Source organism: Nesoenas mayeri (genome assembly GCF_963082525.1).
Source record: "Nesoenas mayeri genome assembly, chromosome: 2".
Taxonomy (NCBI): domain Eukaryota; kingdom Metazoa; phylum Chordata; class Aves; order Columbiformes; family Columbidae; genus Nesoenas; species Nesoenas mayeri.
This window is the reverse complement of record NC_137543.1, coordinates 65,205,897-65,220,283: the sequence shown is the minus strand read 5'-3', so window position 1 is coordinate 65,220,283 and position 14,387 is coordinate 65,205,897. Positions and strand designations below refer to the sequence as shown.

General features: G+C 39.4%; 1 protein-coding gene across 1 annotated transcript in view; it reads right to left on the bottom strand.

Annotated features, from left to right (window-relative positions):
- Positions 1–14,356, bottom strand: part of LOC308053297 (dynein axonemal heavy chain 5-like) — a gene marked incomplete at both ends in the record, with an annotated part of 168,550 nt that extends 154,194 nt beyond the window's left edge. The window contains 10 exons of the mRNA XM_080364153.1: positions 190–380; positions 904–1,005; positions 3,353–3,424; positions 4,821–4,907; positions 7,393–7,467; positions 7,566–7,754; positions 9,220–9,320; positions 12,927–13,089; positions 14,024–14,166; positions 14,233–14,356. Coding sequence (XP_080220279.1) covers positions 190–380; positions 904–1,005; positions 3,353–3,424; positions 4,821–4,907; positions 7,393–7,467; positions 7,566–7,754; positions 9,220–9,320; positions 12,927–13,089; positions 14,024–14,166; positions 14,233–14,356 — 1,247 coding nt within the window. The remainder of the gene's footprint in view (positions 1–189; positions 381–903; positions 1,006–3,352; positions 3,425–4,820; positions 4,908–7,392; positions 7,468–7,565; positions 7,755–9,219; positions 9,321–12,926; positions 13,090–14,023; positions 14,167–14,232) is intronic.
- Between the last annotated feature and the right edge of the window lie 31 nt (positions 14,357–14,387).

Genomic DNA, 14,387 nt, shown 5'->3' with positions numbered 1-14,387 from the left:
CTATGAATTAATGGATGGGCAAATGATTGATGATTTTATAATTACACAGTGAGAAACCTGGCAAGTGTAAGCAGAAAAATGTATACAGCTCAGGGAAGACGAATTAATTCTTCAGAGTAATTTTTTACTAATGACATAACATTTATTTTATAAACAGTATCATTGTGGTTGTTTTGACATAGGAATTACTCACCTGCAGTTATGTAGTCAGATGGGTTCTGTAAGTTGCTGATATAAATATCAATATCCACTTTTCTGAGCTGAATTTTACCTTCTATATTTTGTCTTGATGATGACAAAGTACCCACAAATTTATCCACTGAATACAGAAAGTCTTGTATCTGGCTGTTCTTCAAGCCTTCTTTCACAGCTCCCCAATTCTGAATATTTTATGATTTATGAAAAAAAAAAATTAGGAAGGTATATTTCCTGCCTCTGAATGTGTCCTTCTGGAGGCAACAGAACCAACTGTGATGCTTTGTGACTGACACAGAACAAAAAAAACTTAGAGAAGATGGACACTCTTTTTATGATACAGTACTTGCTGTCCACGGTCTAGAATAAAATCATACACTGATCCTTTGTGCAGCCAGAGACACTTGACACTTCTTTCAATCCAAGCTTAATCTACTTTTAAATAAGTCATCATAGTTTTAACTTAGAATGGCTGATATGCTACATTCTCCTTTGTTATGAGCATTACAGCTGGTGCTATTGCTTGAAAATAAAAAAATAAATAAATGTATTTCAAACACTTGTATACAAATTGCATGACTCCCATAAAGGTCTGTATTAGACTTGTATCTTTTTGTATCATTCAACTGATGCACAAACAGGAGTGCAGCAGCCACTTGCCTTAATTCCACATGTTTTTGGGAAAAAAAAGACTAGCTATTGGATTACCTGTTGGGATTTAAGTGCTGGTATCATGATTTGGGACAAGAAGAATTCCAGGCCCTGAAGGATATTTCCGTTAGCACAATCAAATACACCAAAATTCACTTCCTTTGGGAAGAAACAAAAATTAGCAGAGTGCACGTAAACTTTTGCAGCATTATAGTACTTAAGTGACATTCAGACATGTGGCAGACATACATACAGTCCATAACTGTGTAGGTTCCATGAGGATATTGCCCCCGCCCCGCCGCCCCGCTACTGAATTTGGATTGGACATAGACTAAAATTCGACTGGAAATTCCAAGACTTGCCATTAAGTTTGAGTCACCAGAAGAATCAGTCCTATATTGTAGCAACACTCCAGCCACCAATTAAAATGAATCATTTAACACCAGTGCATTAAGACAATTATATGTCTGTATTTCTCTTTTAGAGGAACAGCTTCCATCTATCATAAATGCCTAAAAATGGACAACAAATGTATCAGGCAAGAAATGCCTCAGTTGCTCTCCAGTTCATTGTTATTAATTGTTATGAAGCATTTATTTACACAGAGAGTGGTCAAACACTGGAACAGACTCCCTAAAGAGATGGTCAATGCCCCTAGCCTGTCAGCGCTTAAGAGGCGTTCAGACAATGACCTTAACAATGTGCTTCAGCTTTTGGTCAGCCCTGAAGTGGTCAGACAGTTGGACTATATGACCACTGTAGGTCCCTTCGAATAGTCCATTCTAGTTAATGTGAAGCAACAAGCAGTGAATTTCTGAGGCTGGGGACAGAGACAGCACTGGTTAGTGGAATTTTACTGCAGAACATAATGCATTAATTGGAGGAAGTGAGGGACTACATGTTTTCCCAGTGGTATCTGCTTATGGAATGGTTATCTTCTACAGGCATTTTGCTTACAAATGGATACATCCTGAACATGGGCCATGTGCTTTCTATGACCCATACAGACTAGCCATTTCAGATCTGGGTATGCCTCCTGTTAGCAGAGAGGGAGTCTCATTGAGAACTTCTGAGCTGCACAAACATACACTGATTTTGCCTTCATCACACTGAATATTTCACTCATACAGGGAAAAGCAAACAGAGTTCTGCCATGGAAGCTTCTACTCCCAACTTCTGCCTGTGTAAAGACAGCAATTCCAGAGTGTTTTAGGAACAGCAACTACAAATGAGGTTTTGTAGAAGCTTTGACATTCTTGGCTATCTTGATTATTAATTTCACTAGTGTTTTTCTTGCTAGTCCCCATTGCATGCAAAAGAAGAGCATTTACGGCAATTAGTTGTTATACATGCGTGGAATACTACATCCTAACAACATTACAGTATTATAATCCCAGTAGAGTACAAGAGGGTAGAAAACTCTTTCCCAAAAAGTGGTGGTACTATGGATGACATCATTCTGCTTGAAGAAGTGCTTAGGAGGAAGACCAGATTTCTCTGCATGTCTGAACATGTTCCCTGGGAGGCAATGCTCACAAGGTTGTTAACAAGGAAATGCTCCTAAACTAATTCTTTCTGCAAGAGGGTGTGTTAACAAAATAACAGAAGGAAAGGGCAGAAGGCTAATGAAGAAAAAACTGACCTCTATTTTCCCCCTTCAGATGCTTTTAACAATGCCAGTTTCTCCCATATTAGTGTTTACATTTGTTGCAGGGAGGGAGAGACAGGGCAAATTAAGTCTTTCAAGACTTCTGAATCTCTAGGACAAAGTTGATATACAACCTGAACCATTTCTTTCCACAGGATGCTGAAGATTTGGCTATTCCTCTTGAGAAACAGGACAAATTTGTGTATTTCTAGGGGGTTCTCAGGTTCTATTTCCAACACAACTCTCCAGGATAAACCAAAACTTGCCAAACCAGTCTGAGCCCAAGCTCCAAGCGTCATCAGTGTGAAGACTGCCAGATGGAAAATTAGGGCTTGTTCTACCTTCTATGTCATCTAAAAATGTTGCCTCACATAAAGGATTAAGTTTGATGACAGCTACAGGACATCCACTGCCAAGACAAGGTGATTGCCAGAGAACCACAGAGAGAGGACATGAGGGAAGCTCACTGAAGAGTTTGGACAACCATTCTGACAGATACCCAACTGAAACAGTGCAGCAGAACTCACAGGCCATGAGAAGAGGAAGCCTCAAAATTACTTCTGCACCCTTCGATGAGGTATTTGTAAAAATATTGTCATAAGCCAAGTGACTGACAGAAACTGAAGTACTAATTTCCATGACGGTAGCTGGAGAACAAACTTACTACAACTTTGGACTGCTCAAAGGGAACACATCAACTTATTAGTGACAAATAAGGAGAAAATCTGTAAAGCATAAAAATGACTGCATCAATGTTTTTGAGAAAATTATTTCAGGCTTATTACATTTTTTTCTTTAATGTCTATTCTTAAATGTTAGTATCTGCATGCTCTTCTGTTGCAAATATTTTGGTCTGACCTGGGAAATATTTGATGCAGTTATAACTTTATCTGATGTCCTTAGGAAAAATGCACAAGTTCCGTTAAAATTCTGTAAAAAGGACAAAATGAAATCAGTTAAAAAGAGCACACCTCTACAGTAAAAGTAATTTACTTAACAATGTAAAACTGTGCTGAAAACAAAATTGTAAAAAAAAATATTACTCAAAAGAAGTAGGGAACTGTTTGTAGGATATTTCAAAATCAATCCTTCTCAAATCACATGTCGTTTTTTCTCCATCTGACATAAGAACATCAAAAATGCCCTTTGGGGCAGACAAGTCCAGTATCGCATCTCTATCAAGAAAATGCAGTTCAGGGAGAGCTTGCGAGTCAGGCTCCTTTCTGAGCTCCATTCCTCCTGTGTTCCCTGACCATCTGCAAACATTGTGTGAGAGCTGAGATGACAAATTCCTGTCTAGTCATTTTAAGCATTCATTTACAGATCTACCCATGAGATTGTCTAATCCCTTTCTGAGTCTACCAACACAAATTCATTGATAAAAACCTAAAGATATCTTCAGCTTTCAAGCATTTAAAGTACTTTTCATAGATACCTAGACCAGAATGAATCATGTTAGAATGACATTTATTTCATTTTTTTGAAGGGGAACTTAAAGATTACTAAAAACTTCTGATTCAAATACCTTTTAACATGTGCTTTCATCTTTTTAATGGACTGAAGTAATGTAAAAGTTTCAAATCAGTACTGCAACAACGCTTATTTTTAATATATTAAATTTAATAATTCAACTATAACAAATTTTAAAAGCCATTCCCATTGGTCCAGTTGGCAGAGGAATGAACCTCACTTCTTCTCTGAAAACAAGAAAGAATTCTTCAGCTATGTCTTTTCTAACACATCTATGTTAATATAAGCTCATTGGAAAAAAAAAATAAAAAATAAAAAATAAAAAGACATCACCATGCTTTATTCAAATAAAGTTGAATATGGTATACCTGATTCCCTCCAAAAGAGACAGAAAGAAAATTAATCAGAAATGTTAATGACTAGTCTGGATAATGCTTAGATATTACAGTGAGGAGTTTCTTGTAAGAATTTGAATGGAATAAAGGAATTATTAAATATATTTTTGGAGTTATGTGCAGCATTATTAAAACCACTGAAGAATGGCACTTTTAAACTAGAAGTGCACAAGCACTGGAAAATACTTGAACATACAGTCATTAACAAAATGTTAGGATCTGCAACTTTTAAACAAGCATTTATTTGACCTGCTCTCCTCTCAGACAGTCAAATCCATTAATCACTACTTCTTTACTAGTAAATTTCCAGCTCAGCTGGGAGATCTTGCATTATGACAACATGGACTAAATACTTAAATATTTATCCAAGAATTACAAAAATCTGTTTAACACTGCAAAACTGTTACATTTTTCCAATCTTTCACTTTTCAAATGTCATCTAATGAATTTTTCAACCATACCTCAGTAGAACCCATGGTAATAAATAACTTCTTCTGAATCGAACTGTTCGTTGATCCATCTGACTTCAGTGATGCATTCAACTTTTGCTAGCAATTATAAATAAACGGTTAATAAAAACTGTTATCATACAAATAACTCATCCTATTTGAAGATGTGAATTATAACTAAGCTAATTCTAAATCTGTTAGTAATTCCCAGACAGAAATCATGAGGCTGACTTTGGCAGTGCTAGCTAATGGTTGGATGACCTTAAAGGTCTTTTCCAACCTAAACAAGTCTATGATTCTATGGTTTGGTGACGGAGCTTTGTATGAATCCCATGATCCACAGTAAACAGTTTCATAGCCCTGTTCTTTCAGAAAACATTCAAAGAAGAAGGGGAAAAAAAAAAAACTCAGAAAAAAATATAATTAAATAAAATCTGAAATGTTTCCTGGAGCAACTTCCTCCATAGAAACAAACTGGACGTCTTGCAGAAAGAGTCATGTTCCTGGCCTGCAGAGTCGTATTGTAATTGTGAGCGGGACTCACAAGGAACACTCTCAGATAGATCCTGGCAACAATGCAAAGAAATTTAGCTTTCTGCCAATGTCTTTAACCACATATCACTCTGAAAAACTTCCTCTCTGAGAAGCTTTGCTGCCACTGGTCCCTCTCCACTGAGATGTATCTATAACCTCGTCTCTTGAAAGCAATTATAAAGGTTTAAGCCTAATAAAGACTTGCATCCCTCTAATTCTAGTGCCAGAGTTAGGTCAGCAGTTGGACTTTATGATCTTGAGGGCCTCTTCCAACCAAAATGATTCTATCATTCTATGAATTTTCTGTCACACAATTTGGAAAATAATCTGTTGAAACTTGGAAGAACATCACAGAACATAATGTGAAAGAAGCCTGTAGGTATATTTCTCTTTTAAGGAGAGGACTCTTCCTAAAAAGTCAAATGTTCAGCTCCTGCTAGACTGAATGTGTGATGTATGATACACAGTGGTGGCTCCCCACTCCCACCTCAAATCAGTATCTTCTAACGCCTATGCAGAGTCTCAAGCGAAGATCATGCACCCAAGCTGGTGAAAAAGAGAGATGAGCAGCACTGAAGAAAGGATCTTGAGAAACCTTGGTAAGAACATGATTTCTCGGTCAGGCCAACTGTCTGCCCAGACCCGTATTTTGTCTCCAAGAATGGCCAAAAATGGTTAAAAACAGGGCAAGCATGTATGATACTGACCCTGAGTAATCTCCAATATGTTTGAAACCAAACTGTTGACAGAACAGTCAATTTAATGAGATCTCTTGACTCATCATAATTGGGTGGAAGATGGTAGAGATGGCATTCATACTTTCCATCAGAAACATTTATTTTTATGCTATGCTGCCTTTGCAACAGAATTTTCATGAATTCATATTTTAATGGTTAAAAAGACCAAAATAAAACAAAAGTAAATGCAGAAATGAAATGTTTCACTTAACCCAAGCTGGGCATACATTTATGGCTTGTAAATCGAGGAAAACACTTTCAAGATTTTTATTTTCATCTTGGTCTAAGTCAGAGAACAACATGCTCGTCTCAGAAATGTGCACACACAGTCTCAGTGAAAGGAAAAACTGATTAAACTGTTTTGACAGCTGAACTGATCCTGTGCTTTGCGAAGTCTCTAAGCAATTTCAGTAACACTCAAAAGTTCTTTTAATTTCCATCAGTTATAACGAATCTGTAATTCATTCTTGCACGTAACTGATGATCAAGCATTACCAATTGTTTTATTGTCCCCAACAAGCCTAAAATACCACCACATGGTGAGTTAGTTCACCTTAACATGACTCCTCAATGGCATAACCTCAAAGGACTACGGAAGGACTTCTGCAGTTCAAGAAGCTCACAACAGTCACATTAGGCAATTTCAAGGTCACTTTGCAACTTCTGATACCACACACAGACTGGAAGCTGAACACATTATTTTGCTTTTTATGAAGAGGCTTCCCCTTTTCAGAATTGAAAGGGAGAGAAATACACTTTGGGGACAACTACAACTACCCTATTTCTAGTTACATATAATTTTCCAGGCTTGAGATTATTTTCTGCAGAACAGGACAGACCTGAACGTGAAGCCACCTTAATTTAGAAAGAAATTGCACCATTTTTCACGCTCTTGAATCTGTGCTTTGTCCATAACAGAGCTGGTGAAGTTCACACCAAAAGAAGACTGCTCTTGTACACACAGTTCCCCATTCCTATAATACATGAGCTAATCTAGTCTTTTTAAACTCTAACTCTAACTACAAAGTGCCTCAATTATCTTTATATTTTCTGAAGTCTGAATTATTACTTTACTTGCCCTTTTTAAGTGTTCTTTTGTGAAAACAAGAACAGTATCAAACCATGCCACAGGGCATCCTCCCATTTCCATGTAAGTTGATACGGCAGCATCTAAACAATGAGATCCAGGTTCTTTTCACATTAGCGTGCATAGCAAAATAATCTCTGTTAACATATTCTGAATTTTGCAACAGTCATGATCTTTTAAAAAAAACTGCAACTTCGCTTTTGCAGAAGTAACAACAGAAACATACCTGCAATACATCTTGGTAAAAGAAGAGCAATTTTTTAAGTCCACCAGATGCAAAGAATTGTTCTATAAGTTGAAACTAAAACCAAAATTACAAGTAGTTAATTGCAAAGTAGTTTCAAAAGACCAGAATTTTTTTGAAAAATATTTAATAATAATAATTTAATTAATATTTACCTTGTCATCAGAAACAATGGCCTCCTCCACTTGCTGCTCAGTTAAGCCTATCCCATCTGCTAATCTTGCTATCAAATACTTGTGTCTTTCATCTATCCGAGCTCTTCTCTCCTCTTTGGTGACTTTGGCTTGCTTGGCTAGTTCTTTTCTAGTTTCACTGGAAAGTACTATACTTTTCTTACCAATTGTCTAGAAAATAAAAGTTTGTTATAGAGAGATTATTTCTCCTCACTTAAGGATTGTATTTGATATTGTTGATCCTTAATCTTGTTCCATAAACTACTTCAAACAGGAACATCAAAAATATATCTAATGAATGCAGAGGGAAAAGATTAGTGATAATTAATTTGCTAGGCCAGAATTAATTCTTACTCTAAGGCCAGTACAAAGGAAACTTCAGATCAAGGCCTCAGAATCAGATGTGGATGCAGGCTAACGTGACAATACAAATTTAGCACTATAAAGGCTCTACTTCAAATCTCAGCTTTGTGAATCCAGCTTCCAAATTTCTGTATGTCCCTATTCCAGATCTGGGACCAGATCTATCTCTTTACTCTCAGCATTTTAATATAGAGTATCAAGTTATTACCTCAATGGAAATAAATAAACCAAATCCACTATAAAATCAGTCACCACTGGAACAAATATGCAATTGATGTTTAATACACAGGTCATATAAGAGTAGTGGCAGAGTGATAAAGGATATTCATGTAGACAAAGGATTCTTAAATCTTCATAACAGTGTGAACAAGACTGAAAATAGATGTGGTGGATAAGATTTTTAAGTCAATAGATAATTTTTAGAAGCTATACAGAAAACTAAAGATTTGGGTAAAAAAGTCACCACGCTGAGCCTTTCCCTCTACTTACAGCTCCCACTGACATGAGTATATGGAGCCTGGGGATGTCTGTACCTCACAGTTTTTACTGGAGAGAAGCAAAGATAAATTACATCATCTTCCCAGTATTCTAAACTAGACATTGTAATTGATCAATCCTAATTTAGTCTTAGATGGAAAAAAAAAAAAAAAAAAGCTGACCATTGTCCACCTTTGCTTCCTACCATTTGGTCTTATCCCAGACTGAATGAATGTTCTACATCCCTCCTGTCTCTACCTGCATCTCTTTGAGACCAGGAGACACCAAGAATGCCTGAATACCTGTAGCTGTTGGTCAGTACCATTCTGAGGTCTCTAAAAGCTACATATTTTCTGATTCACAGTTCATTCTTCTCTCATGTAGGTCCCAGCTCATCTGTGCCAATCTTTTATCATCTCTGGCTTCTATGCCAACAGCTGGATTTCTGTTTTTGCATATGCCTTCCCTGCACGACTTTATTCAAGTATTTTTAAGCTATATTAATTTTCAACTTGGCAAAGAATGGGAATTAACTGGTGGATGATTGAAAAAAAAAAACAAAACCACCCAGCAAAACACATTATGAGCACAGGAAGTAAAAGGCCTAACATTGTATAAACTTTTGAGTGGCTCATTGTTGTTTTTCCTTGTAATTAAGAGATATGAAAGGAACTCAGCATCCTGCAGTATTAGGCAGACCTTTGTTAATGAAGACTTCAGAAATAATCTGTGCAGAAGAAAAGTTAACAGACAAAAGATAGCTGAGTCGCCACCCTTTTAGCATGAAAATACTTGCCGGAAGAACAGCAGTCAAAGGTGATCCTGTGACAGCAGATCCCAGCTCAGTGCCCCTTGTCTTCAGGTCCCCTCCACGTCTACGGTGCTTACTTTCTGTGTCTAGTTAAAAGAATTGAAGAGTTCTAATTATTCAGGTATATGCACAACTTAACGCATTTACAAGACCTGCAATGATGTCACTACGTTGTGTCTCAATATCTGCTGGTTGACTTCTTCTGAGGTTGGGGAAAATGAGACACAAAAGGAACATAAGAAAACCTGTGCCTCAGCAGGAACCATTAGAAGCCATTAGGGGAAAAGATGTCTTATAATGGCTTTTATCTCAAGTTCAATTGCAAAGAATCCCTACTGACAGCAGTAGAGGTAAGAAAAAGCAATTTAAGGTACTAGCTTGAAGAAATCAGTTCTGGAAAAAATTGAGACACTGAAATATCATCACTTTTCACTTTTGCTATTGTCACCCAGTTATTCCTTTTCTGTTACTTCTTTACCTAAATTCTGATTGTAAGCCTCATGCATCTCTGACAAACTTGCTACTTGCAGAGACTTACAAGACAACTTGAGCACATGGAATATCTGAAAAATAAAGATTGCTAATATTTGCATAAAAACCAGTATGTAATTATCTTTTGTCAATTGTTTAAGGCTCCTTATGAACTTCTGAAGCCCTTCAAGTTATTAAATAAAATTTATCACATGCTTTTGTTTTTCCCCAAAATTAAAATTTGTATATTTTTAAGTCATTTAAGTAACAAATAAGAATGTTTATGTTTTCCTGATACTAAGTGCAACTCATCTCCAGACAGCCACCATTTCTCTTTTAAATTGTTTTTAATTACAAAGCATTTGTAAATATTGCTTTACCTCTCCTTAATGAAAGTAGTGTTTCAGTTACCTTTAAAATTATGATTGTTTGTAATTTTTACAGCTTGCTTTTAGTCCAAGAAAAAGCAACCATCTTGTTTCTCAGAAGATGGTATTTAGGTCCCATTCTTGGCAGCAGTGGAGCATGTAGTAGTGCTAACAAGCAGCTCACTAAACTTTCAGGAACTACTATTTAATCTATTCTAAATAAATTATGAGATTGTGACTAAAATTAATATTCTAATAGTAGTGATTTCCTTATAAATTTCCTTATAGATTGTGTCTTTTCTCCCATGAAGTCTCCCCTGATTATAACATATTATTCACAGAGCCAAAATAATGGCTGAGGTGGGAGAGGACCTCTGAAGATCATCTGGTCCAATCTCCCACACTCAAGCAGGGCCACCTAGAGCAAGTTGTCAGGACCATGTCCAGATGGCTTTTGAATTTCTCTGAGGTGGAAGACTCTACAACCTCTCTGGGAAGCCTGTGCCAGTGCTTCATCACTCTCACAAAGTGTCTCCTGGTGTTCAGACAGAACCTCTTGTGTTTCCATTTAGCTCACTGCTTCTTGTCCTGTCACTGGACACTACCAAAGAGAGCCTGGCTCCATCTTTACACACTCCCTTCAGGTATTCATACATGGTGATGAGATCTCCTGATTCCTCTCTTCTCCAGCCTGGAGAATCCCAGCTCTCTCAGCCTTTTCTCCCAAAAGAGATTCTCCAGTGCCTTCATCATCTTCACGGCCTTTCACTGGACTCTCTCTAGTAGGTCCATGCCACCATTGTACTTGGGAGCTTAGAACCAGATATGGTACTCTAGGCATGGCTTCACCAGTGCTGATTGGAGAGGATGGATCACCTCCTTTTATCTGCTGCCAACACTCCTCCTAATGCAGCCCAGGACACCATTGGCCTTATTTAACACATTGGCCCACTACTGGCTCATGCTCAACATGGTGTCCCCACTAGGACCTCCAGCTCCTTTCCTGTCAAGCTGCTTTACAGCTGGTCAGCCCCCAGCTTGTACTGGTGCTTGGGCTTGTTCCTCCCCAGGTGAAAGACTTTGCACTTCCTCCAGTTGAACTGCATGAGGTTCCCATCAGCCCAACTCCCCAGCTATTCCAGGTCTCTCTGGATGGCAGTACAACCCCTTGGTGTATTGGCCATCCCTCCCAGTTATGTGTCATCAGCAACCTTGCTAAGGCTAGACCCTGTCCCACCCTCCAGATCATTAATGTAAATTTGCATCATTTGAAGATTTGAATAAATATGACTGGAGCTGGTATTGACTCCCCAGGATACACCGCTAGCTACTGACCCCCAATTGGACTTTGTGCCACTGATCACCATTCTCTGGGCCCATCTGTTCAACCAGTTTTCAGTCCATCCCACTGTCTGCTCATACACTCCAAACTTTATTAGCTTCTCTATGAGGATCTTACAGAAGCAAAGAGGAAAATCAAATTGTAACTGCTCAGCAGTGGTAATTCGTGATCAAGGAATGACCTAGCATGGAGACCAAAAATGCTCAGCTGCAGAAGTGGTTAAGCTGACTGGAAGCAGGAATCCAGAGACACAAAAATTCCCTGTAAGGGACTTTGGTTTCCCCTGGTGACAAAAAACCAGCCAAAGCATTCTCTTGTAGCCATCCTAGGAGTGTTTGGAATCAATCCACCTTTGGGCAGCAGAGCTGATGCTGGGGGATGGACCCAAGGCTGGGCTGAGGTGCCCCAGTTACTGACACTCACCAGACTGGTGCTGGTGTAAGCATACATAAGGAATCAGCTCGTGAGGCATCTTTGCAGACCCCTTGTTGAACCGCTTATGGCAGCAGGACTGTCCAATGCATTGTTCATTATTTATGTGTATATATATATATATATTTCAGCACAAATGTGTGTTTAATTCACCTCAAGGGGCACAATAAAAAATTCCCAACAGAACACAGTGTCAAAAGCCTCACTTAAGAAAAGGTAGACCATATCCACTGCACTGCCCTCACCTACCAAGACAGTGATTTCATTACAAAAGGCAATGAGTGTTGGTCAAGCATTTCTTCCCCTTGGTGAATCTATGTTGACTATTCCCAGTCACCTGGTTGTTCTTCATGTGCCTGGAAATGGTATCCAGGATTAGCTGCTGTGTCACCTTTCTAGGGACCAAGATGAGGCTGACTACCTCTATTTTCCTGGACCTCCTTCTTGAAGACAGGAGTGGTATTTGCTTTCCTCCAGGCCTCAGGTACCTCTCCCGGTTGCCACAAACATTCAAAGATTATTAAGTGTGACCTTGCAACAACATCAGCCAGCTCCCTCAGTGGGGCCCGTGGACTTACATACATACCAGTTTCCCTGACCTCATCCTCTCCCATAAGGCCACACTCAGTCTTTGAAGTAATTATTCAATCTGTTATCACTGTTGATATATTTCAGAAAGGAGATAGCATACTATATGGCATACTATTATGTGAGTGCTATGAATTTTTATTCCCAAAAAAATGGTTCTAATCATGTTACTATGATTCAACATTAGGAAATCTGCTAAGGGATCAGAGTCACACTGTACCAGACACTGTAAGTACATATATACAACATAATCCATATATGCATCTGTTTATTTATATGTACATATTTATTCATAAAGCTGTAAATAGCATATTGTAGTCCCTACACTGGTATATTCAATATGGCATGTACCCACCCGCTATGTATAGCTACTTGTTATAAACTTAAACATGCTCCTTAATAATTAGTTTCTCATTCTGTTCCTGATTTTTTTTTCCATACGAAGTCGACATGAAGTACTTATACATTCTTATAATTATTTTCTTCCTTACCTTTTTTAATAGCAATGAGGGGTGGACAGAGATCAGTGTTGGGTTTGGAAGAAAGTTGCATTCCTCTAAGTTGTTCTGATGCCTGCTGTGCAAAGCGACGAGGAGAGGAACTAGACTCGACTCTTCCCCCTAACTGAGTCTCACCTCCCACAGTCTCCTCCATCTCCACACACAAAAAAATCAACCTAAATCAAGAATGCAGAAATTGACTGGACAATGTAAAGCTATAACAAGCAACCACACCATCAGTATTTTTATCCCTGTCATAGCACCAGTATGACAGACTAACAAGGGCGGGGGGGGGGGTGTGGAATTAAAAACCCCCACACCCACCACCACCTCTACTTCTGGTCGTTAATTTAGAATGAGAAGATCTAAGCAGTTTACAAAACGACAGAAGCTACTCTAAGGTCACCTTTTAACAAAAGTTTATTTCTAATTGCGTAACTGACATTTCTCTCTGGTCAGAATAGGCATGCTGCAGGTGGGAACTCACGCATCAAGGGACAGGTGTTAAGCTCCTTCTCACACGACAGCTACAGGTCCCACTCCAAAGCACTGGGCACAGAGCACCGGCTGAAGCACTTGCTTAATCTGGAGCAGGTTTCCCAGCCTGAGGTCTGCCTGGGCACTGAGAGCTGCTGGCAGCTGCTATGGCAACCCCTACACAAACCCAGCAAACAACACAGGCCCCTGGAGGCACCTCCTCTGTCCCCGTTTCCTGCTGTATCCACCAACCCACTGCTAATTTCATAACTACTTCGTCTTCTCAAAAGCACCATGGCTTTCCCTTACATATGAATTAAAACCTAAGCAAGCAGCTTCCTTGAGCCTTGGTATTTCCAGGCTGGACAGGGCTCTGAGCAACCTGATCTAGTTGAAGATGTCCCTGCTCATTGCAGGGGGCTGGACTAGCTGACCTTTGAAGGTCTCTTACAACCCAAACTATTCCATGATTCTATGGCAGAGACAGAGGAGGCTGTAGTGAGGTGCACCCTGACAGCCACACCACTGTCCTCAACACAGCCCGTCTCAGCAGCCTGGGTTCTGGGCAACAGGTGAAGAGACACAGGTGAAATAAGTGGCTGAATTAATACTTTAGCCTTTTTTTTGTCGCTGCCGGGCAAAGCCACTTCCACATAGATCCGACGGGCCCCGCGTGGTTCACACTCATCCACCTGCGCCACCCTTACTTGGCGTCCTTCCTTTCTCCAGACGATACCCAGCAGCCGAGCCCTCACTGCAACAGGTTAACAAACACAGAGATTTAATACTTCAACTGGCTTCTGCATTTTATTTTTCTAACCGATCTCAGTGGAGAGAGAGAGTGAAGGGCGGCAGAAGAGGCGGCAGCCGCAGCGCCGAGCGCACTCTGAGGAGCCGTTGCCGCTTCCCCTCGTTCCCACCTCTCCCGTCGCACTCAGCACCATGTGCGCGCACACAGCCGCCCGGGCCAAGCTG